This window comes from Lonchura striata, chromosome 24 (genome assembly GCF_050655825.1).
Source record: "Lonchura striata isolate lonStrDom1 chromosome 24, ASM5065582v1, whole genome shotgun sequence".
NCBI lineage: Eukaryota > Metazoa > Chordata > Aves > Passeriformes > Estrildidae > Lonchura > Lonchura striata.
Genome location: NC_140726.1, coordinates 9725305 through 9750544, shown reverse-complemented (window position 1 = coordinate 9750544; position 25240 = coordinate 9725305). Strand labels below are relative to the sequence as shown.

Sequence of the window (25240 nt, the reverse complement as noted above, 5' to 3'; positions counted from 1 at the left end):
ACACAAAGAACAGGGCAAAGCCACTGTTCTGCGAGTCAGAACAAACATACTCTCCTCTTCCCAAACCACATCCTACTGCTTGCAAGTGCACAAAAGCTGCCTGGCAATGCCAAGTGCTGGCTGGGAGGAGGTAGCATGCCTCCAGGTGGTTGATAGCATGGGGGTTCTGTTCAAGAGCTCCATGTTTCCATCATTGAAGGTCAAGCACCCTGAGCAGTGAGTTGAAGGCCTCATCCCACTGCTCTGTCACAACAATGGGGGAAACAAGCTGCAAAAGCAGCACTCTGGCACCGCAGCAGCCTGGTCCCTGAGGAGGCATGGGTTGCTGCTGGGACACTGGCAGCCAGAGTGCCTGTGGATAACGGTTACCAGCAGAGTGCAAGATTCTCCCACATGAGCATTTTATTCCTAAATACTGGGGAAAAATCCCTGGACAGGATGGTGGAACCACCTTGAAGACAGCTCTGCTAATGACAACACATTTTGTACAGGGGGAACCTTTAGGCAGAACCCTAGAGTGAAATAAAGACATGGAAGGAGCTTTTTCATTCTAACATAGAACAAATGCTTTTATTGCACTGTTAGAAAACTCTGCATAGTTCCAAAAAACAGGATCCCCGTCCACTAAGAACTTTTGGCTTACAGCAGCTCAAATGCAAGCACAGGGCGACTGCAAAAGGAAATGCCAACAGGGCACTTCATTAACAAAATCAACACAAAGGGCTGATTTGAGCCCTCACAGTAATCCAACCCTTACCCACCACCCAGGGGGAGAAGGAAGTTTGCCTTCTGGCCACAAGGGGAATATCCTTTGGGGTGATGTGATTGCCCTGAGCCAGTCAGCTCCTGCCAGGCACAAACCCACAGCCCCGTCCTGGCTCCTCACTGCCAGGATTTGCCTGTGCCTCTTCAAGGAAGGTTCCTGCTGTGGTTTCTGGTGCCAGCTGGAGTACAAAAGGCAAAAGGCTGCTTGACTTGACCACAACATGCAGCTGTGTGCACGACTGCCCACGCAGCAGAGCGCGAGGCACCGCTCCCTGCTGCCTCCTCCTCACTCAGCCCAGGCTCCTGCGAGCAGGAGTCTGGCTGGATTGGAACATGCAGCTTCTGGCAGTGGCCATTCAGGGAGCTGTGGAAGTGCCCGACAGCCAGCCACAGTGTGCAGTGCTGAGCAGAGTTGGGCTCCAGTGCCATCGTGGGCCCAGGGGCTGCATCTGGAAGGTTGCCAGCACAGAAGAACCTCTGGAGCCCCACGGTGCTGCTGGGGCCTGCGCCTTGCGCTGTAACAGTGGTCCAGGTCCTTCGTGGTACTGCCTTACGTTCTGCCTCAGAAGTGCAATACTGCTTTTTATCTGCTCATATTTACAAAGAACACAGCTTGGAATCCAAGCCGCCCCTGTCTGCCCACTGCAGCACTCCACGGAGAGGCCCTGGGCAGGCCGGCAGCGCGGCACGGCGGATGGCCTGCGGGCTGTGGGCTAGTTCACCGTCACGGCAGAGGCCCCGTGGATGGACTCCATCACGGCCGCAAAGCGGCTGCACAGGTCGTAAGGGGAGTTGGGTCGGATCTTCGGGGGCTCTTTCAGCACAATGACCTCAGTGGAGCCGTCCAGGAGCCGGGGCAGCAGCTCGCCCAGCTTCATCTGCAGCTTTGCTGTCAGGGGGAAAGGAGCAAACAGTCAGTGCCAGCAAACAGAGAGGGCTCCAGGCCCCGAGTGAAGGAGCTGTGATGCCTTTTGCAGACTCCCCTCCCTGCCCTGAGAGCTGCCCAGCCCATCAGCAGGGATGAGCAGTGGCTGCTGACGCACAGCAGGGCTCGCACCAGCCGCCAGCTTGCCTCTGCCTGCCTCCCCAGGGCTCTGTGAGGAAGGCTCCACTGTCACCTCCTGCCTGAGGACAGCCTCAGCTTCCTGCTGTCCCGGCTGTCAGTAACTGCATGCTTCAGGGTGACGCTCAAATATTGACTGTGCAATTGAGGAGAACGGAGCCTTCACATCCTACCCAGGCTCAGACAGGCCAGTTCAGCCCGTGCTGGGCTGGTACCGTCCACTCCCAGGGCAGGTCTGTGCCTGGATGCCACTGGAGGGCACGATACACCATGGCCACTACGGGGTGAAGAAGAGCAAGCAACACCTGAGCCAGCTCACACAGCCCAGGAGGGGTGAGCACTCAGCATCTGGTTCTTTAAAACCTTCTGTGTAAGCAAAGGCTGTCACACCCGCCCAGGAACTGAGATAAAATTATCCAATATTAATTTTTACAACTGTATTTTGAGAATAAACCTCTTTGTTTTTACATAATTTTCTTTTATCAAGTTCACCCTCTGCTAGTCATACCAACTCTGCAGGTACTCCCCAGACCCTCATGCACAGGTCAAGGCAAGTCAGGACCAATTTGTCTGAAGAGAAATGACCTAAGGGGAGTCGTGGAGGCTGACTCCAGAAGAAAATACAGAACAAGAACAGCTGCCCAGAACCAACATTCAACTCTACAGTGACAAACTCCTCTCCAGAAGGCAGAGAAGCCCCAAATCTGCTCTCCCATTCCATCTTCCATAACCTTGGCCTCTGATAACACCTGCTTCTCCCTCCTGAAGAGGAGCATGCCATGCCACCAAGCATGTCTGCATTCACCTGCCATTCCTGGGTACCTCCAGTCAAGGAGAAACCCTAACAGAAGACCCAAGCCCCTCAAGGGAACTCTAACCCATTCTTCGGACATCAACTGTCCCATTTTAGGGATGAGGGACCCTCTGCAGCTTATTTTAGTGCAAAAGATTAATTTATTCTGTAACATGATATAAGGGGTGATTCAAATACATTTCTCCTCCCACAATTAGAAGGGCCTTGATGGGCTGCAGTGCAGATACCAAGAATTTAATTTTAGATGGTCCTTGAATTTTTTCCCAGTTCAGATCCAGATACCACCCTGGCCATGAACAGCAGCCTTTTCCTACCATCCATGTCTTCTCGTCCCAAATAGGAGCACCAGCGGTTTCTCATGGTTTCGATGGCATCCAGGTCCTCTCGGGAGATCTCCAGGTTGTTCATGAGATGCATGCAGGGGATGATCAGCTCATTCAGGATGCTCACACCCTCTGACACATGAGCTTCTTCACAGCTGACAAAAAGAGAAGCTGCCACCTCGTTCAGCTTCTGGGGATGGAAGGAGAATTGGGAACAGAATTGTAAAGAACAAGCATGGTCCATGGATAACCATCCAGGAAAGACCCAGCCTGGGCCCTGCACTGGCAGACATGAAAAAAATAAGGACTAACGGCACCAGGTTCTGGTGGAACAGCCACTTTCAGTCATGGGAAATATACCATAGAAAACAAACTTGAAAACATATATATTCATACACATACATGCAATTTGCTGTATCTGTATCCAGAAAGAATACAGCTTATTTACAATTCTGGTTTGAAGATGGCAAGAACCAGATCTGCCTTTGCCTAGATTCCCTGGAACTTATGTGGCATGTTCTTTAACTAAATTATGATTATTATTAGCTTTCCATATTGCTGCTGGCACTCAGCAAGGGGCAGTCATGTCAACAGATATAACAGAAACACTTACACTGGTCCTGGCTACCCTGGTGCCCTGGCTGCTCCCTCCCCTCCTTTCCCAAAGTGAGTGCTGAGCTCCTCAATACAAACCAGGAGGCACTTCCTTCTGTACAAGGCGATCAGCGACTCGCTCACGCCTCGGTTGGTTCCCTTCAGCAGCAGTTTGGTGTTGCTTTCGTAGGCATAGACCAGGTAGGTGAGTGACTCTTGGTACCTGGAAGAAGAGGGTCAGCTCTGCAGGCCCTGGGCTCTGCCAGGGCCATGACTGCAGCCATTCCCTTGGCTCAGCTCAGGAAACCTTTCCTGCTGGGCCTGGCTGGAAGCATCAGGGAAAAGCTGCATTTCCTTGCCAAAGCACAAAAGAACAGATGCCCTATGACAAGCCATTCCTGCTCCTTTTTGCCCAGAATGCCAAACAAGTGTCTGGGCAGAGCCCCTTAAAACCAAGCTCATGTGCAGTGTATTTGTTCCGTGTTTGTTTTCTGGACTGCTCCAGGAACTGCACTATGAGGTACACCCCAAGAAGGGCAGAAGGCTGCGTATTTCAGTCCCTCACACATTTCAAGCATCAGGTGAGAAAACATAACTGCAGGGATTAGGTCAGTTTGGGGGAATTCTAAGCTGCTCTTGTCATGTCTCATGTCAATTTGCCCACCTGACTTTGGTGGCTTGTCACTGTGAACCACCTCAGAATTCAGTTCTGTTTCCATCCAGGAATAATTTCTGAAAGCCTGCCCCATTTAAGGAAAATAAAGGTTCTAGAATGGTAAGGAGGAAACCAAGGGCCTTTGAGTCTAGAGGACTCAAAAGTGCACATTTACACAAAGTGTAACATCTATTTTGAGGCAGTTTCCTTTTAATACAGGAGTCCAAGGTGAAAAATCCCAAAGTGATGGCAATTGCTCCTGCATATCCATCTCTGGAAAACAGAATATGGAAGCTCTACTTCCCAAAGGGAAATCTTAGGGGAAACTCTCAGAAACTATCTGGCAGCCAGCCACAGCTCAGCTTCATATTTTTTAAACTGTTAACCAGGCTTGATTGTGGATTCAAGAAGAGCTATTAGCAGGTCAAAAAAACTCCCACTGGCCTCAAACATAGGACATTGTGGTTCAGAAAGAAAAATTTTTGTCACAGTGGCCTTTTAGCTATAACTTATCTTGTCCAAACACAATTAGAGGAACTTACTTTCTATTCTGGTAGAGTTCCAACCCCGTCAGCAGGTAAATGGACACCTTGCGAAAAAGGCTGTAGTCTTCGTGCCATCTCTGTGAGGAGGAGGAGGAAAGCAGATCATCAGCCTCATTTGGAACACTCACATGCATAGTCTGGGGTCCCCAATTCTACCCTCTGAAGTGTTAAACGTCTCTCGTGAGTGACACATAAATGAATTTAGCCAACACTCCTCCAAGATCAGATTTCCATTGTATTACTCCTCCCCAAGCAGCCTCCTGCAGACACTCACTGCCAACAGGCATGCAGTGACCACTGTGCTGGCCACAGAGCTCCAGGCTGTACTCCCCATTTCCCAGTGTGGACAGAGCCAGCCAGGACAGTGTGGAGGATCAGATGCAGCTCTCTGCTCCCTCACCTTGTACTCCTCCATGTCAACATCGTCAGGACCGATTTCGCTCAGCTTTGCCCGTGCCACCTTCATGATGCTGATGGACCTGCTCCATGTGAGCAGAAAGGAGAAAAATCATGACAGTGGCCTCGGCCACATCCAGTTAGAAAAGCCTACCCTGGAATCCTGGGCACTCACCGCTCGTCATAGCTGAGGTTTTTGTCTGCAAACTGCTCCAGGAGGGTCCGTTCCACCACCTGCTGTGGAGCGTTGTTCTGCAGGAAGTAGATGAGCACGTGCTGCAGCCGGGCATCGTTCTGGGGGGTTGGGGTCTCCTTGGAAAGCAGGTACAGCCGGGAGTACTCCTCATGGAATGCCTGCCAATGGAACACAGGTACTGACAGATCCACCTGTCTGCCCGTGGGAATGCCACAGCAGCCAACAGGAGCTCAAACCTGTCCTGTTCGGAAGGACTCCTACGGTGACACCGAGCCTCCTCTGCTGGTGATGTCCCAGTGGTGAAAGGAAGCCCACCAACACCTCAGCTCTAAACCGATGGCCCCCACAGCCAGGCAAACCCCCACGTGTGAAGTGTGAGCACCCAAAAGTGCCAGGGTGTGTAAATGCCTTTGAGAGAGGGGGTGCAGCTATCTTAGACTGATTTGGTAACCCTCCAACAAGTGCCCAGGCTGCCAAAATCGACTGGGACACACCTCTACCTGCAGGAGGTGCAAGAGTATCTTGTGATTTATATTGCCATACATTACCAGCATGGATGATTCTTTCCATGTGGTATTTTTAGTTAAATCTACCTGCCTGTAAAATCTAACACCAGCTTCAGCATTCAGCAGTGGTTATGCTTTCAAACCTCTGCTCACATAGACATTTCTTGAGTACATCTTTGACAGCAGAGGTCACAAGTAAACTAGTAGGTTCCAGACCAAAAACCAAATTTTACAGCACTAAAAGAATAAGCAGAAAAAAGGAAAGTTTCTGTTTGTTTTGGCAGGAGGGTGTTCTCTTGCAAGCTCTAAAAATTGTTTTGAACCCACAGATATCTCACAGTAAGAGAGCAGGAACTGAAATACAGGGCAAAGGCCATTAACTAGGAGAAAAAGTGCACAAATTGTTCCCTTTAGATTCCTGATCTGTCAATGTAGCACATACTCCCTATTCTGGGAAAACAGATATCCATACTATTTGATTTAGCAAACAAATCAATACCTTAACAAGCCCTGCTTCAGACCCATCACGATCAAAGGTCTGGCGGGCTTTTGCAATAGCCAGGATGACACCTTGCATGGCTGGACTCAGCATCACCTACCACGAAAGCAGGAGAAGAGACACAAAGAGGAACAAGGAAAACAGTAACGGACAGGGAAAGAAGAGACGGCATAGTGAAGAATGGAAGAAACTTTCAAAAGGTAAGGTTTAAAGGAAATTGTATGAGTACAGGTGTGATAACTGGGGCTGTGATTTACTTGCATGCTACTGACTCTATCCATCACATGCACTTTACATGCTGGGCTTTTTTTAGGCATTTAAAGATCTCAAGGCTGGTCACTCCAAACTCTAAAATTTTTAAATTCAACAAGTGAGAAGGTAAAGCAGGCTGGCCAAGTCCCCACCATGTAGCACTCAATCTTCCTAAGACATGTAAAATGAATGCAGAACCTGTGGTGCAGCAGTTCCTCAAGCCAACATCACTCAAGAACATCTCAAACCTACTCAAGTAGTGACAGCCCCAGTGTTCGTGTGAAATCCAATTTGTGAAAGTGAGAGAACTTCCACAACACTGCTTAAGCATGAATGAGAGTGGTTAAAGTCAGACCCCAAAAAATAAAAAAAATCAATGGGCAGGGTATGTAAATTATGCTGTTGGGATTAAGATCTTTGACTGGGGACAAAATAGTAACTGAAGCCAGCAAAGAGACTTGTAAAGAAATTAACACAGGTAGGATCAATTTTGATATAGTTGTGCCAGGAAGAGGACTTACGACCAACATGCAGATTGACAAATTGATTGCTCTTACAGAGCTCCTTTTCTGATGACATTTAAAAATGGAATTATGGAATGATGTGGTCCCCCTTCCCTTCCACAGTAGGAAAACTAACTTTGTACAAGGCATTGCTCCTATGACAGACACTATGACACCCACCCTTAGGGCAGCTCAAAGCCAGCTAACTACAAAGTTACAGGCTAATAAGCAGCAGTAATTAACCCCTGCACTGGGATGTGTACCTCCTCATTATATCCATCTGCATCGGATCTAACAGGAATCTTCCCCACACTGGGGATTTCCACTTCAGAGACCTGTGAGCTAGTTTGGGCAGCAGCCTCTGCTTTCTGAGTGTCCTGGGGATGCTCTGCCTGAACTGTGGGGGATGTTTCTTCTGGATGGGCCTTCAGTGGCTCTACCTCCTTGCGCTGTGGCCGAGAAGAAAAAGAAGAAAAAGAGTAAGAAAATCCAAAGCAAAATACAGGAAAGCCAAAGGGGACCGAGCTAAACGTGGCACAGCTACAGAACTTCACAGAAAAGGGAAAAGCAAAGGTCTATCAAGAAGAATAGTATGTAGACAAGAAAGGATAGGTTCTTGGGCCAAGGCTGAGCTCCTACCTCGCACAGAGCTGCCTCGACACCGTTCTTCTCATAGGCATCGGCAGTGTTGGCAATGGCCTTGGCAGTCTGCTCCTTGGCAATCCTGGCATGCTCCGAGGACAGGGAGTGCACGCTCTGCTCACACACTGATGATTGCTCTGTCAGGACAGATGTGTGGTACTAGTGAGCAAGAGATGCAAGGTTTTTTTCTCTCTTGTTCCAAAATGTTTTGCAGCTTGTCCCTGCAGTTTTACACAGCTACTGCCTTCATCCCCGAGGGGAGGGCGCTTCACACGAGCGTGCCATACCCCTTCCCAGTGGGAAGGGCACATGGCATCAGGGATTGCCCAGTAACGCTTCCCACTCCAGAGAACAGCACTTGTCCACTCAATATTTATGAAAAAAAGAAAAAGCTGGAAATGAACTGATATTAGCCCATGATGATTAAGTGAATGGGACACAGCATTTCTGGGGACAGGCTTGGAAGGATGCACATGCAAAACCAGCAGAACAGCCTTCTGTACTGTCAGGGCAGAGCCTCCAGCAGCTGCCTTTGCTGCCTCTTTCACGCCTGCTCCTGCATTCTGGCACATCTGTGCAAGGCTTCAACACAGCAGTACTGGTGAGCAGCTGCTGTTCCTGGTTCTGACATGGCTTGCAAATTCTGAGTGAGATTACCTGGTCCTGACTCAGAGGAGAGGTCCTGCAATTCAGAAGTAGGTGAAGGCTCCATTTGAGGAATCTTGCAAGATTGCTCCTCGTCCCACTCCTCTGCCTCCTGCTCCAGGCGCCAGTTGTCCTCCTGGATGTAGTGTCTCAGTTCTGGGGACAAAGCTTCCACTTCTTTCTGGAACTGTCTAGCCTCTGGGCTCTCATCCTCATCTGGAGGAAATGCAAGACTGGCATAAGGAAACACATTGTGCCAGGGCACCACCCTTAGGGACTAAACACACACACAGTATCATGGGCAGCCACAAGGAAATTGGCTGAGGGATAAAAGGGGAAAGAAGCCAGATTTTCTACTGGCTCTAATTTAAGGTGATCCAGAAGCAAAAATAAAGACAAATCTACAGAGTTATCTAAAACAAACCCCCATTTTGTTCTACTACTGGACAGCATTTACACAGAGCAATTCCAGAACCAGCGCCTGCTGATGCTGGTCAGACACATCCTGGTCCAAGGGCTCCAGTTCTACAGGGAACTGCCAACAGCTGGAAGGTTCACAGCTCAGCCAGAGATGACACACTTTCACCACTGTACAGCAGGTAAAGGTAAGGGCTGCATGGGGTCTATACCACAAGTATTGTGCTGATATTTCTTAGTGCTTTTTAGATCTACTTCAGTATTCACTTTTAAAACAGCACACAACCCAAGCAGCATCAGCTTCAGACAAGTCCTAAAATTTATCAAAAGCAAATTGCAACTTTCTACAGTAGATAGTTTTATGCATCCTTTTACAAAATACTTTAAAAAACAACAAAAAATTGCATTAAACAGGAGAAAAACCATCCCATGGGTTCATTTTAGAACTGTCATAAGAAAACAAAGAACAACCTCCAGATCCTCATCAGCCACATTTAGCAATGAACAGAATGTCAGCCCTCCATTGTTTCTTTCCACTTATTACATCAAAATGAGCCACGTGTGAAATTACTGGGTCCTTGTACAGCTGTTTGCTACGTCTAGAGCCAAGTGCGCAGCAATTTCTCCACAAAGCACTGGCACTGCAAACACACTAAGTCTGAGCCACTCAGGTACCAATACCTCTGGGGTACAACAGAGTCCGTTTAGATTTAGTGTAACAGAATCATCAAAGACCAAGCAAATGAGTCAGGAAGTGTGATAAAAATGGGAGAGATAAAGTAGGAGATGTTTTACTCGCCCTGAGGAAACAAATGCTGCCATATCAACACTACAAAAAGTCAAAATTAAGAACACCAGCACTAGATGCATGTTAAATGTGACAAAAGGGCAGCATCAATCTATACACATGTAATTCATGCATGAGGTGCTGTTTCCAATCTCACTTGGATGCTTCTCCTGGCAGTTTTCAGCCCTGTCAAGGATTTAGAAATGAATCTAGCATGAAGCAGATTATTTCAATCCTATCTGAGGTGAAGTTTTGTGCTTTGTCAAAAGACAACTGTGCTGGAGAAGCTGAGGAACGTAACGACCATGCAGGCCAGAGAGACACACCAGCACACAAAGATCTCATTAACCAGCAGTTGTGGCTCTGTACCTGCACCAACAGGGGACACCTGGTCACTGATGTACATCAGGCAGTAGGCACTGGCGTTCCTCAAGCCTCCGAAGGACTCTCGCTCCAGCTCTTCCCACGAGGACTCCGTCACTGAGATGTCATTGTATTTGAGCCATCTTTTCCGAGGCTGGTCATATATGAAGGCCCAGTAGTGCCCAGCATTTGCTTGCCCCTCATGGACCAGGACTGCATGCAAACGATAGGGAACCTGCAAAGTGACATGGACATCATTCAGGTGAGGGACTGATCCTGCCCAACCTCTGTACACAAACAGTGGCAATGTTTGTAGCTGTAGCATGGTACGAGAGTCGAGCAATTTGATAAAATTCTTACTATGCGAAAACTGACTTTTAAGGAAAGAAGAAACAAGGTTTTGTAAGTAAATCTTTCTCTGCTTCATCACTGTAAATTTAAAAATACAATGAAGGGGGCAATTTAAACCAACATGCACTAACAAAAAATGAGGATCAGCAAATAAATTAATATTTACATACTGAAGCTGCATTTCCTACCTGCTGGAGGAGAGGGTCACAGTACATTTGTTCAATGGATAGGTTGATTCTGGCAATAGACTCCTTCAGATCTGCCAAGAACATCAACAATGGGAGAAATACATATGAATTAATGACTACTCATCAGGCTATGCTCACTCCTTTCACTTCAAAGAGTTTGAGGCCATGCAGAGAATATCAGACTCAACACCAGAGCTCAGACAGGGACAGCATTATTTCTAGTTCAGGCTGTCTCCAGCAAAGTTGCAGAGGAGAAACCAGGCAGGCATTCAGGAGGAAAATCACTACAAATGCATTTGGGGCCAACCTTGCACATCTTGCTCGATCTCGTTTCTCCATCGCTGCAGACACGTCTGAACCAGGTTCAGCTCTTCCTTGGAGACCACGTGAGGAGCTGGACGTTCAGACAGTTCTGCTGGTGAAACAGGAGGCTGGAGCTCCATACTGGAGCTTTGCTGTGGTGAAGAATTTGCCACAAAGAAATCTTCATCTTCAGTCCTAGTATCAGTCCTTTCTTGTATGCTGTGGAGCAAAATCCAAGAATAGTGGGCAGGTTTTTTTATCTTTCTCTAGTTTTTCTTTTTTTGGAAAAGAATACAAAATAAACCAAACAAAAAATACTCCAGAGCTGGAGCAGGATTTCCTTTCCAGAGCAGTATAAAATGCAGGGAGAACAAGTACACTGAAATGTGCTTCTGCCTTCACAGTCCAAACTAAAATATAGGAAAAATACTAAGGAAAGGTCTTAGAGAACACTCTAAGCACAGATCCACAATGAGAAATGCTAAAATCTCCTTCCATTACTACTAAGAAAACGTGTGTGTTTACTCAACTTAATTTAGATTGTTAAACCAACCATGCTGGCCTGGGTTATAATAATCCAATATTGCTGTAATTTACTGGTCAATGAAGCAAAAGTACAAGTAGCCTAACCAAAAAGAGCATGTAATTTAGTTCTTAACTGCTGCTTAGGCAAGGAATATAGGGATGCTTTTGGACAAGGAGAAAGAACAGACCAAGATGCAGTGCTCTATTTACACCAACAGAATCAAACGACCAGCAAAGCAGTGACCCACTACTTGCACAAACATTTGCACATTACAGTATTGTGCTCACCACTGCCCAGATAAATAGCCCACTTTGGAATGCCACCCAGGACCATTTAGTTGGGAGGTGAAGTGGTGTCCTCCTGTGCATCCTTTTTATTTCTGTTTACTGACCCGTTTGGCTGTGAAAGCACGTCCAGAACATTAGGCGTGGCTTGGGAGTGCAGGAGTGGTGCTTGAGAGCTCTGAGCAGAGGAAACAGCCACAGCTGGCTTTGTAGCAATGAACTCCAGCACATACTGCAGCATGTCAGGCAGTGGAAAGCGGGCTGGGCCAGAGCCATATTCCATGTACCTATGGAAAAATGCAAGGTGTTGTATGAAGGAAGGAATGAGATGGGTTTAAGCCTGATGGGACAAGAGAAGAACAACTTTTTCTGTAATGTGCTACTGGGCTTCCTCACCTCCACTGCCAGTGCAGCTGACAGTGTCAACTCTGCTCTTTAAAGAATTTATGCCTATAACAGTATCAGTAAAATTTAGAAATGATTGAAGATATAGGTTTGTTTTAGAAAATACACTTCCTTCTCCCACATTTCAGAACAAGCATGTTGCTGTTTCTTCTTCCCCTACAAGTTTCTCTTCTATTGGAAAGTTCATTTAAAAGGATACACTTGCACTCTTCCAGAGGGCATAAAAATAAAACCAGCTGACTACTCACCTTTCCAGTTTCTGCTGCAGAGTCACCATTTTCTCCTTCAATCTCTTCATTTCCTCTCTTTTCATCTGAATAAGGTCTTTATTGCAGTATAGGTACCTAAACAGAAATACAGAGCCCCGTTTGCCAGGTGAGATTTGTTTACTTCTAACATCCACAATCTTCTGTAAATATTTTAGAATCTTTCCTTGCTCACCCAAGCAACCTTTTAAATTTCTTTATGACAAAGCAATAGCTTTAAACATACCATACAAAAGGACAACTCACCTGTCCATATATATTGTCTGGGGAAACTCTAGCTTGGTGTGAATTTTCTCTGGCTGTCCTAGTGACTGATTGAACTCAAATCGGGAGAGTTCAAAGGTCAGAACTGGTGGGAGTTTTGTAAACCAGCGCTGTAACAAAAGCAGAAATGCCCCCAGAGGGAAATGTTTTAAGATGACTGCTAATGGCACATTTTATATTGATTCTATATGATTTTAGACTGATTTAAAAGTCTCTGTCTTTAAGCATGGAATTAGGTTTTGTTTGCAGAGTGAATAGTCAGAAAGCCAAATTTTACAAGTTAGTAATTTATGCTTCCATTTTACATTTTTACTTTGAAAAAGCCTCATAATTGCTCTCAACATTACTTGTCATTGCCTGATGCATCCAGCTTGATGGATTATTAAGTCCAGCACTGAATTTTACAAATTAGCTGAGGCTACACACAATCTGTACATCATCTAGGGGCCCCCAAGAGACTTCTTTTCTGAGGCAGATCACATGCAGTGATGAACAAACCAGGAGTCCTCCTGCAACACCAGAATCCTTATTCTCAGTCTACTTGTAAACTACTTGATTTAGGGGATTCAGAGAACACCCCCAGCTACTTTCTGTAGCTTCACACACTATTTCAAACAGTTATGCTGAAAGAAAAATTCTCAGTTTAATTTACACTTCCTCTTGCTCTTCCTGGACTCACAACAACTTCCAGCATCCACTGCCAGAAATTTCCTTTACCTATTTTAGCATGGCACCACTCCCTTCATATTGCCCTCTGGATTCAGGATGACACACTAAGCTGGTTGTCCTTTGTGGGATTCATGTCAGATGTACTGCAACAACAAAACTCCTCCATACCAGAGCTTTCTAAGAAGCAGCCCGTATATCACAAAGGAGGAATGATTTATGCTCCCATAGTCTGGGAGGAGTTTCTGTTAATTCCACTGTTGCTCTGACTTTCAGCAACTTGCCTAGGTGCTCAAAAGACAAAATCACCTTATTCCCTATGTCCCCTATAATGCCACCTTTGACCCACCATATCCTATAAGTGATACTAAGATGCACAATTTTTCCAGTAAGGCTTCTCAGAAATTAAGGCAGAGCCTTTTCCTCCTACCTGTGCAGACAGAAGAATTAAAACAGATCCATGATGGGGCAAATTTCCCTTAATTTTGGGAAAGAATTTTGAGAAACTAAAAAAGTTTGGATTGAAACAAACCTGCCTGTTGAGCTCCAACGTGCCTTTGTCTCCAGTGCCAGGCAACACCAGCTGCACCCACATCCCTGTAAATGCACCTGAACTGCTTCAGGCAGAAACCAGGAAAACCCAGGACAAACATTTGAGTCCAGAGTCAGAACAGGGCTCCCCTGCTCAATACTTTTCTCCTTTGCTAGTTTAAACCACAGCAACACAATTTTCAGACATTCTCCTAGAGCTGAAATACTCTTGCCTGCCCTGCCTACACCAGATACCCTTGTCAATGTTGTTTCCCAGCCTTTCTCCAAGCTAACTTTTGCTGCACTTACACACACAGGATGCTGAATGCAATGGTGCTTCTCCACCTTGCTGCAACTAAGTTTTTCATGATTGGTTTGTGATTAGTGAGATTGAAAAAAAAAAAAAAATAAAATCATCACAGTAATAAAATAAGGGAGAAAGCAAGAAGAAAAACCCCAAACCATACACAATATAATAGGGAGAAAGAGACAAATTCCAAATGGCATACCATGGAGTTAAGCACTGTACTTTTACCCTCTGAAAATATGGAGGCAGTAGGTCTCCCCCTACTCAGGTACAGGTAGGCTTTAACAGAAAGAGAGAGACTTGATCACACTTGACTCAGAGGCAGACACTGACCTTTGCAATTTAAAATAGTCTCTGAACTGGTTATATAGGACATCACATCTTTATAAATCAGCAAAGACTTAGTGTCTAACCACACTTAGTGTCTGAGCACCTAGCACTAGCAGACATTTACATGAGATTCCAGGTAATGTTCCAGAAAATGTTTTGTATTCAATTCCTAGACAACACTCAGAGTTGCCATTTAAAATTATCGGAGTTGCCCTTCACTGTGTGTGCTGCACTTTTCTGCAGCAGGCAACCAAAGGCTCGACAAAAAAAGGTCAAACTAACCTCCTGTCCATACTTCACTGACTGAGATGCTGTTGCCTCATCCATCTCTCCCTCCACCATGGCTCCTTCCAAGCACTCATTCAAGTTCCGGTAACCATTTACCTGAAGGGGATACTGACCAAAGGTCTCAATCTTGGAAAAAGTGTTGCCTGGATGATGGAAACCATACAGAAACCATGAGCTAACTCAAGAGAACAAAAAATTCTGGTTAACTCCAAAACACTCAAAGGAGTTAAAAAGTTGAATCTACTAAAGCCTTAACTCACCCTTATGGACTCCCTCAGTCAGGAAAGTCCCGTAGAAGAGCTGCACCATTGGGTTTTCAGATTTGTCCCCAAGGCTCCTGTTTCAGAGAGCAAAAGCACACTTTCATTTGCAGCTGGAGGCTGCAAAAGAACCCCAAGTCATAATCTAAATTCTCTGCTTGGGGGCCTACAGGCAAAAGTACATTTTTCTGTCCAAGCACTAAATAAAGAGGAAGAGTCTCATTAATTTTCATGTTCCAAAGCACATGATAACACTTACACTGGCAAGAGTGGAAAAAAAAGGTAAAGGTGCCAGCTTGTGAAAGGAAGTTTCAAACTACCAGAGCTTTTCTGTTCACCAGGGCTGCAGAGCTCCCTCAAAAGCTCATTTACTCTGCAGGCAATATCAGCACTGAGTGAAGTCCCACACTCACCAACAGGAGATGCAGACACAACATTTCAAACTTAGTAAGCCACATCCACAGGAAACAAAGAACACTTACTTGCTCAATACTTTTCACATAAAGTCCTCTAATTTATTAAAACCCTCCTTAGGTCAAACTCCCGAGCCCACACAGAACTCACGTGACATTCACAGTGAGCTGGAATGCATCCTCCAGCCAGTCCAGTAGTTTGTGCGTAAATTCACTCACATCTTGCTAGAAGAGAGAAGAAAGTGGAGAGTCAATCGTGACACCCAACTCAAAGTGTTCTCCCAGCCTGCTGAATGCTGAACACAACCTGACTGGCACTGCTGCACCCACTCAGCTGAGCTACGTGAGACTGAAATGCTGTGCTGATTTAGGCTGATAATGAACTCGGCTTATCTGAACACTAGATCAGAGGAAATTATCGTGATCACTCCCTGACTACGCAGATGGCACTGGGTAGTGCCATGCTACACTGGCTGGTTAATTAGCATGCATGTACATTCTGCTCTAATGACACAGGGACAGCTGCTTGTCAGCTGACAAACATGGGAAAAGGCCTCTGAAAGTACCAGCAGGATGAGGCAAAATGGGGCTGCCGTGGCTGTGACTGCTGGTTTGAAGAGAGCAAAAGGCTTTTAAACATGGTTTTACCTGCGGTTGTTCAGATGATCTAAACACGTCCCTCAAGAGCGCCAGTGCTGCAGAAGGGTCTACGAACTTACGCCATGTCCCCAGCATTAATGCAAACAGATACTGAAGTTCTTGCATGAATGCAATATTTCTTTTTCCCTGCATTGCAAAAAGAAGAAAAGTCAAAGCCTTCCTGCAGCTCCAAAAAGGCATAATCTTAAAACGTAGTGCTACCGAACACAACACGCACATATCGTAAAAGGTACCAAACCAGCTCCACACTGGCTCAAATACCAGTTCTTCTACCATGCATGCAAGCCAACGAGTAATCTGGAGCTGCCAAAGACATTTTATAGGGCTCTAGAGGACAGAGGTACAAGAAGCAATCCTTTTTTTTTCCTATCCTGATTCTGTCTTTGAGAATTTCCTAAATTTATCTTAAATGTAGCCAGATGATTTTAAAGCCACATGTCTCAGATGGCCCCAAATTAAATCTGGTTAGAGAAAGAGCAGAATGCCACACCACAAAAGAGGGAAACTTGAATCAAAACTTACAGTGTGACTACGACAATTTTCAAGCACATTCTGTGGGAGGGAGTACCCAAGGACCAGCCTCCGGAATTCTGGCAACTGAAACAGAGACTGAGAGGAGAGGTAAATCTTGGTGAGCACCTGCAAGGATTGGACTCTCTGCAATCTGATGCCCTGTTTTCACTCTGACTTGACAGTTTCTTTTACAAATTTCACATTCCCAATGGTCCTGTGTTACTGAATGCACATTTACAATGTGAACAGCCCCTTGCTGGACCAGCGCAGAATCAGAATCATGGAATTAACTAGGCTGGAACAGACCTTTGAGATCATCAGCATGTTTATACCCACCCAAGGACAAAATCTCGTCCTGCCATTTCTAGGCTAGATATAAACCCTTTAGGAAAATCATTCTATTCTGCAAAGGCAGGCTCAGGAAAGCATCCAAGAACAAGCCATGGTGAGAAGAACCATTTGCACCTTTCTTACTTCCTCTCAGAGCTGGAAACAAATGATTAACATCTCTCTGCTGATGTGAAATGGTTAGGAGAGACAAATCTGCTCAGTTCCACTTACTATTGTCTCTTATTCAGGTCATTACTAATAATATATGCTGCCTAGTTGTTTATTTGTCCAAGCATCTATGCCAGTGTATTCCATTAACTGAAATATGATACACCATGTGTTACTGAGCCAACAATAATTGCAGTAAAATTAAATTATCAGTTCACTTTGCCAGGCAAGCTTCTATAATTTCAGCAGGCACTTGGCCATCGCTGCACAACTCTCTACATACAGACACACAGATTCTCTGTATCTGTACCTATTTTTAAGTAAAGCTGCTATTTTTACTATTTTTAAGTATTTAACTGCTCTTTGGCTCTTTCTGTACAGGCCCAGAACACATCACATAAACCCAGAAGTTTCTGTGTTTGAGCAGAGCCACATTCATTCACAGAACTGCTGCGCGTTTACTTCTGAAACATTCTGACTCCAAGACCATAGCAATTTTGATACTAGAAAAAGAGAACTTTTTTGCCCATTACCTGTATAACAGCACTAAACCAACATGTATTTCCTATATTTTTCATTCCAACAGGCCAGTCACCCGCTCTTCTCCAGTCATTCTGCTTGGAGGTCTCTCCCCAGGCTTCACAGCGTTTCCTTTTGGAGCGGTTTTTGTTTTCAGCAGAATAGGCGTCCTGTGGTCTGTCAAAAGGGATGAACACTGTGCTGTAAAACACCTCCCAAAGATTCACGAGAGCTACAGGAACCAAACTCCCCTCCAGCCAGCAGGCGTCCACCTGGCAGGCAATCCATGGTAGTTCTACAGTTACCAGCTTCAGAACCCACGTATGGTATCTGGGAAAACCAAAGTGGGGGTCCATTTAAAGCTCCACTGACCTTTCAGCTGCATCCCTTTCTGCAGCTAGAGCTTTTGGTGATTCCAGTGGTCTGACAGTGTTGGCTGTGTGGAGGTTGTCTTGGTTGTGAGGGGCAGCTGCAGCACCAACATCTAGAAGAAGAGGCAGCATTCTGATCAGTTTTCCACCAGCAGCAGCAAACATTCTCTTTAAGAGGAAATTCTAGAAAACATCATACTTCACAGATATGGCTCTTCAATCAATACAAGCAAAATTTTCTAGCTCAGGTTTTAAACAGAAATCCCTGTTCAGATCATGCCAGGCAACCTAGGAGGCACTGAGTGAGCTGGATGGGGAGCACAAAACAAAGCATGCAGCTGTCCACTACCCAGATTTCCTTACAGCCAAATTCAGAGCTTAAAGAAACAGTTAAGAGCTCCTGAAATAATGAGACAGGAACATCAGCTTTTTAACTGTGATGTGTCACCTTCAAACATTATTAAAACATTACTAAGTGATCAGTACTGGCAAAATATGCATGACAACAGAAGCTGGAGGGATGTAGTGCTGGCAGAAGCAGGGAGGATGGATACCTCCCCTCTGAGGTCACACAAACACACGAAGCTGTAGGGGTGAGCAGAGGTGAAGCTTACCCTGTGGGAGCTGTTTGCCCACCGTGCTCCCTTCCCAGGCAGACGGCTCTGCAGCAGCTGGGCTCTGCACAGGCTCCGGAGCAGGGTCCTCCGTCAGGAAGGTGACTGCTTCCATGAGATCTCCATCAGCAGCCTGGGAGAATGAGAGGGGAAAGCCAAGCACCAGTGAGGAGAACAGCAAAGGATTTACCCTTTGCCTCTCACACATCCAGGCTGATCCTGTATCACTCTCACAGGCCACACATGAACCATTTTAACAAGGACGAGCTCATCAGCAGCTGACAAACACACCAGCAAACACCTGTGTGCTATGCTGGGCAGGAGCCTGAACTTGCCTGACTTTCTGCACAAAATCAGAGCTCTCTTTCCCCAAAACAATGGCAATATACACAAACCTTTAGCGCAGCAAGCAGGAATGCTGAATCCTGAATTCCTGTGATCTCTTTCATCTGATTTAAGAGCACCTGGCAATCCTATGTGCAAGAAAGAAAGAAAGCTTATGTGAAAAGGTGACTAGGATGGACATCAAGCTGTTTCTGCAAGGCTTGCTGAGGGCCCAGAGAAGCACTGCTTCTTTCCTTCCTTTCTGCTGACAGACTGACACTCAAGCCCAGTCACGCTTGCTTAATGCAAATGGAAACATCAGCTTGAACATCACACTCAAGTTTTTTCCCTGCTAAATTCACAGACTAACATTCAACCCCTGGTATCCTCAGGAGAATGCAGGCAGGCCTGGGAGGACGGGCTGTGGGATGTGCAGCACCTGCGGTGGGAAGAGACTCCCCCACCCCCTGAGGCAGCGGCATGTGCAGCAGGACATATAAGGCGGCGCCTGCTCCCAGGGCACTGTCAGGAGCTATTTTCAGTGTGGTGGCACATGCCATTTGTGCGTGTCACTTCTTACTGACAATAAGGTGTCAGAGCAAGGGCCCAGGAGCCTGTTATTGCTCCTCCTTCCCACTCCACACAGACCACTTGAGGTTTGGTGAGACACTTGCTGCACAAGGCCCCATGCTATGGTTGGTTCAGCCACTTAAAACAATTGATTACAGAAACTCTCTTTACCAGACTTATAAAACCTTTGCAGCCTGGGCTTACCACAGGGTAGTCACTGCACATGGCAAGCACAAATAACCTCAGTCAATGACTACCAGGAGAGGCACCTCTCCACAAGGAGCCTCCACACCACCCCTGTTCATGGCTGCAGTTCAGCTGATGCTGCTGCCAATGGCTCAGTCTGGATGACAACTGAGATGCAGCTCCGTAACACTGGCATTGCATGGGCTATGGGAAAAACATTCCAGCAGGAACAACTGCTGGGTCTGTGTTGTATATCCTGATTTACAGATGCTGTAGAAGATCCTGCAGTCAGCACAGCCCGATCAATCCCAGTTCCTCAAGATCACACTTTTAATTAAACTTAACCAGCAAAGCTGCAGGCAAATGAACTCAAGTTTCTACTTACTCTCACCAATGAGGAAAAAAATTAAGATGTTTCTAGGCCACTGGAGCACAAGTTCCATCCAGTGAGTAATAAGTCAACTACCTTTTTGAGCCCCCCACCCATACTGGATGATCATGGACGATACTCCACACGCCTGTGTCAGCTATTCAAACAAAAAACTCCTATTTTGGTGGCAATTCTCTTGTCAAGTTATTCACGGTAGTCCCATTTAAAACGCTACTTTTGCTCAAATTTTACAAGAAAGAGTAAATATATATGTCTGTGTAACCCCGCTCAACCTGTCCCACGTGCTCTTTTTATCCTGAGAAAAGTCAAGGCACACTGGAACACCTCAGAAGCCCCAGGAGGAGCTGCCTGATGAGGAGCCAAGGCTGAGAGGCTCGGGGCAGGCATACTCTCACAAAGGCAAACCACTTAAATCATGTTGCTAATTTTGCTGCCTTAGCGCGTGCCGTGCGTTTCAGCTGACCCCACCTAATGCCGCAGGGCAGATTTTTCCAGTGGAGAAAAACCCCCACAAACACCCTCTGCTAATACACTGCACTTTAATAATGAAACCTGAGGCAGGACAGGGCATGATTTTCTGGGGTTTTTCTGCTACAGCAAACAGAGAACTCACAAAGGCTGCTATAAGCATAAAAGCCAATTATGATCCTCTGCTGTAAGTTACAATTTAATATTTCAATGATTTCTGTGTGCTTTTATTCAGCCTTTAAGGAAAGGTTTGTGCTAACAGCAGAGAGCTTATCCTGTACCACTTTTGAGTGGGTTATGGCTGCCTGGCAGCCCACAAAAGCCACCAGGAACCACTCTTTGTACAACCAATTTGTTAAGATTTTGGGGAGTGCGTGTGGTTTTGTTGCCATAACTAGTCTGGTTATTGCTTTCTGAGGCTACGCGCCATGGGGCTATAAAACAAGCTCTGTAGCTGGTAATTAACACCAGTGTGCTGCCACTGCTAACACACCCTGCACTTGCAAACCCAAACTGAACCAAAGCCCTACCTGCTGGAAAAATAACAACCCAAACCCAAATCCTATTAGTATTAAATTACAGCAATAAGAGATGAGTACAAAACCAAGAGGCTGAGAGGAAGGAGGGTACTAGAGATAAAATTACAAGGTCAGCCAGGAATGATGGAATAGAAAGGTTTTGCTGTTTTCCCTGCTCTGAGGTGACTCACCACTCTCAGAACTTTTGTTTTGATGAGAAACTGTGAACAGGGAAAGAAGCAAGTGCAGTGCAAGAGTTCAAGGGGGTTCCAGACATAACCGCACACGAAGAGGAGGAAGGTTGCAGCACAGAAGAAGCACACAGAGCCTGGCCTTCAGCCTCTGCTCCTCAACCATACTTTTTATCGTGGAGGAGAATAGATATGCAGAGGGCTGGAAACCCACAGGCGGCAGCAGGAACAAAGCCCACGTTCCTGGCCCAGGCTTTCACAAACCAATATCCGTCACAACAAGAAGCAGCAGGCAGCAACCTCGTCCTGCATTAACGTGCACAAGATGCACACAGCAGGCACTGTCTGGTCACCATCCCCGCAAGCCCGGGGCACGGTTGCTGCACTAATGCCACTTCTAAACTAAACCAAAGGGCTGATACCCTCATCCCATCCCACCCTGTAACTCTGACCTCTCTGAAACGCATCTCTTGGGTCCTAAGAGCACCGAGATGCTACAGGACAGTGCAGACCCCTGTGTCTGGGATGGTCTGGGCTTCAGTCCCCTGAGCACTGACAGAGCCTCGCGTCTGGGTCCGGGTCCGGGTCCCTTCAGAGATAATTTGCGCAGAGCCCTGAAGTTTGGGAGCAAGAGTTTTCGTTAACTTGCCCCAGGAGATGCTGCTGGGCGGCGGGGCCGGAACGTGCGCTCCTGCTCCCGGCGGAGGAGCGGGGTGTGCGAGCGCCCGCCCGAGCCCTTTCCCGTGGTACCGGCGCCCCGCGCGCGGAGCCCGTTATTCCCAACGAAACACGCGCGGACGGCAGCGCTGCCCGACGGGACGGGCTCCGGGAGCGCGCGGGGCGGCCCCGAGCGGCGGCAGCTCGGGGCTCAGCGGGGCCGCAGCCAGGGGAGGGTCGGAGCGGCCGCGGCCCCGGCCCCGGCCCCGGCCCCGGCCCCGCGCGGGGTCGCGCCCCCGTCCCCCGGCGGGCTCGCCCCGCCGCTCCCCCGCCCCGGCACCCCCGCTGGCCCCGGCGCCTCCCCCGGCGCCCCGGGCTCGCCCCGCCGCTCACCTCGCCGCCGCCGCCGCCCCGGGCCCGCAGCTCGGCCGTCATGGGGCCGCCGGCAGCGGCGCCGTCCCGCACGGCGCACGCGCGGCCGCGCTCCGGTTCCGGCCGCGCCGCCCGTGGGGCCGGGCCCGGCCGTGTGCGCGTCCGTGTGTCCGTCCGTGTGTCCGTGTGTCCGTGTGCGCGTCCGTGCGTCCGTCCGTGTGTCCGTGTGTCCGTCCGTGTGTCGTGTGTCCGTGTGTCCGTCCGTGTGTCCGTCCGTGTGTCCGTGTGTCCGTGTGTTTGGCCGTGTGTCCGTGTGCGCGTCCGTGTGTCCGTCCGTGTGTCCGGCCGTGTGTCCGTGTGTCCGTCCGTGTGTCCGTGTGTCCGTGTGCGCGTCCGTGTGTCCGTGTGTCCGTCCGTGTGTCCGTGTGTCCGGCCGTGTGTCCGTGTGCGCGTCCGTGTGTCCGTGTGTCCGTCCGTGTGTCCGTGTGTCCGGCCGTGTGTCCGTGTGTCCGTCCGTGTGTCCGTGTGCGCGTCCGTGTGTCCGTGTGTCCGGCCGTGTGTCCGGCCGTGCCCGTCCCTGTGTCCGTGTGTCCGTCCATGTGCCCGGCAATGTTTCCCCCCGAGAAGCCTCCGATCTTCGCCCCGGCCCCGAGCCCGTTCTCCCCTGTGTCCTCCCTGCCCTGCAGCCGGGAACACCGGCCCGGCCGGCGCTCTGCCCTGCCCGTGCCCCTCAATACCAATAAAAGTGATTTTCTTTTAATTCCAGCAGTAATAAACTCCCTCCCCTGTTGTGGTCCTGCGTCTGGCACGTGTCTGCCTGTGCTGGCCCGGCGCTGCCCCGCGGGAAGCTGCGAGCCGGGCTAAAGGAGGATGCCCGAGGGGACTGGGATGCGCCCCAGGGGAAAACCGCGAGGAAAGGGTTCAACGGGGGCCTGCACCTGCTCTCTGCTCCATCCAAACCCATGCTTTTTTGGGCCTGGGTGAATCAGCAGGAAATAGGCAGTTCTCAGGTTTGCTGTGGCAAAGCACTGTGTTCTCGGCACAGCCCGGATTCTACATTTCTCTTAACACAACAATACTGAAATGGAGATGTCCCAGCAAGGGGCCCCCGGGGGCTGTGCAGGCCCCAGGTGTATCTGTGCAGACCCCGCTGTCAGCAGTGCAGCCACTGGACCTGCTGATGGGATGTGGCTCAGGCACCTGGGCAGCTTGGCTCGCCCTGATGAGCTCAGCTCTCTTGGGGGAAACTGGTGAAAAGCTGCCCTCCTGCATCATCAGGATGTGTCAGTTGAAATCGTCAGCCTGGCTTTGTCCCCGCTGGGCACTGAAGCTCCTGCAACACTGATGGCATTGGCATTTCCAGTGGAGCTGTGGCACTGCATGAGGAAGGGGATAGTAGGGTCAGACAGTGCCACTGCCGTACCCTGGTTGCCAATTCTCCCGTGAAAATGCCCTTTCCCAGCTGGGTGGGCATTTCCTACACCTGGATTTGTCCTGGGCAGTCCTTGCCTTTTGTTTTGGGAGAGGTGTGGGACCTCAGTGTGGACTGTTCTGAGATTGTCTGGGTTTCCTGGTTCTCACAGATACTCCAGATGAGGAATTCGGGAGGCAAGAGGGAGGAGGTAGCAGTGTAGCTTAGCTAAGATAAAACTGAGGAAGCTGGTGTTGGCCAATTTCCCCGATGTGCAGAGGAAAAACAAGACAACCAGTGATCTTTAAATGCAACAAAGAAATTCCACTCATTTTGGGAGCCTGCCAGGCTATTAATGGTGAGAGATAAGAAGGTAGTGCTGGGCTCTGATTTTCACTCTGGGACCCTCATGCACTGTGGAGGGAATGGTGCTCTACCCAAACTTTGTTGCTTAGGTAAGGGTCCCCAGGATTTTCCTACTTTAAAAAAACTATTAACCATAAAAATTCTGAATGTCCCTGTCACAAAGATACTCAGACCCGTATTTTTAGCTCTAGGTTTGTCCAGGCTGTGTTTAATGCTTAGCAGCCTGATTAATGCTGTGATAATTAACTAGGGTGTAGAACAATTTGTTTGCAGCATTAAGTGCAGTCACAGCACTGTTACATCCAAGATAATTTACTACGGGGGAGATTGTACACTGTCAGACAGAGCAAGCTGCAGACATGCCCTCTCCTTCCACATCCTGAGATGGTGCTCAGCCTGTGACGCATAGCTGCTGTCCCACTCAGTTCTCAGACCTCCTTCATTAACAGCAATGGGCTCCAAATACCTCCATGTACTTATTATTATCTGGCCTTAGTGGTAATGAAACAGTGGCAGAATATTGCAAACATCTGAAGGGTGTCTAATGAAAGAGAGGACTTGAAAAGAAAGTGCTCCTATCCCTTCTCTGGGGGATTTAAAAGCATTGGGTTTCTTCACTGGGGTGAGGATGGGCTTGGTAGCTGGAATGGGCAATTTTTGGCTTCTCCAAGAGCCATGCAGTTTTCACCATGGGACAAAGCTACCAGCATCCCTAAGTTAAATTAAATTAGCCAAAGGCACCAGACTGAGCAGCTGTTCATGGCATTTGGTCTGTGCTTCGGTCTCGGAGCTGCACAAGGTGAGTGCCAGAGAAGAGATCCTGTGAGTCCCCTCCGCAGTGCGCCAGGGATGCAAGCAAGCCCAGCGCCCCTCGAGCAGGGCTCTGCAGGAGCGGGGCTGCTGTGAGCCCGGCCGTGCCCGTGCCGGCAGCCCTGCCTGCCTGCGGTGCTCATTTCATGTCTCGCAGCGTTAAATCACAGCAGACATGCAATTCGGGGAGCGTGAGGCTCCGTAATGGGCGGCCTCGGGCGTGTGATGGGGCCGGGGCCATCAGGCAGCTGTGCTGCCAGGGCTCCTTACTGATGCTTTATTGTTTTTGACGCTCCAAACGCGCTCTGAAAGGCGAGCGCTGGCAGCTGGAGGAGAGCTGCTTCCCTCTTCTGCCCGCTCCACACCGGCAAGCACCACAACTGAGGCCTCCTCCCTGTTCCCACTGCGGTCCCCAGCCTGGCTATAACACCCATCCTGCGCAGAGCCCAGCCGT

General features: G+C 48.2%; 1 protein-coding gene across 5 annotated transcripts; it reads right to left on the bottom strand.

Annotated features, from left to right (window-relative positions):
• Nucleotides 1-541: 541 nt before the first annotated feature.
• Nucleotides 542-22277, bottom strand: USP28 (ubiquitin specific peptidase 28). Of its 5 annotated transcripts, XM_085560312.1 has the most exons (27): nucleotides 22221-22277; nucleotides 21623-21784; nucleotides 18918-18995; nucleotides 18523-18655; nucleotides 17910-18021; nucleotides 17552-17714; nucleotides 16530-16616; nucleotides 15996-16133; nucleotides 15499-15572; nucleotides 14935-15011; nucleotides 14669-14817; nucleotides 12535-12662; nucleotides 12271-12366; nucleotides 11725-11904; nucleotides 10812-11026; nucleotides 10505-10575; nucleotides 9972-10200; nucleotides 8411-8614; nucleotides 7751-7890; nucleotides 7375-7560; nucleotides 6357-6452; nucleotides 5331-5509; nucleotides 5160-5238; nucleotides 4757-4836; nucleotides 3659-3782; nucleotides 2957-3155; nucleotides 542-1654 (listed from the first exon to the last, which is right to left on the bottom strand). In XM_085560312.1, the coding sequence occupies exons 2-27, from the start codon at nucleotides 21635-21637 to the stop codon at nucleotides 1479-1481; spliced, it is 3408 nt and encodes a 1135-aa protein (XP_085416438.1). In that variant the 5' UTR covers nucleotides 21638-21784; nucleotides 22221-22277; the 3' UTR covers nucleotides 542-1478. The 5 variants fall into 5 exon arrangements, with proteins under 5 accessions (XP_085416438.1, XP_077644177.1, XP_077644178.1 ...); XM_077788051.2 differs by lacking the exon at nucleotides 21623-21784; XM_077788052.2 differs by lacking the exon at nucleotides 21623-21784 and having other exon boundaries at nucleotides 18918-18997; nucleotides 22226-22277.
• Between the last annotated feature and the right edge of the window lie 2963 nt (nucleotides 22278-25240).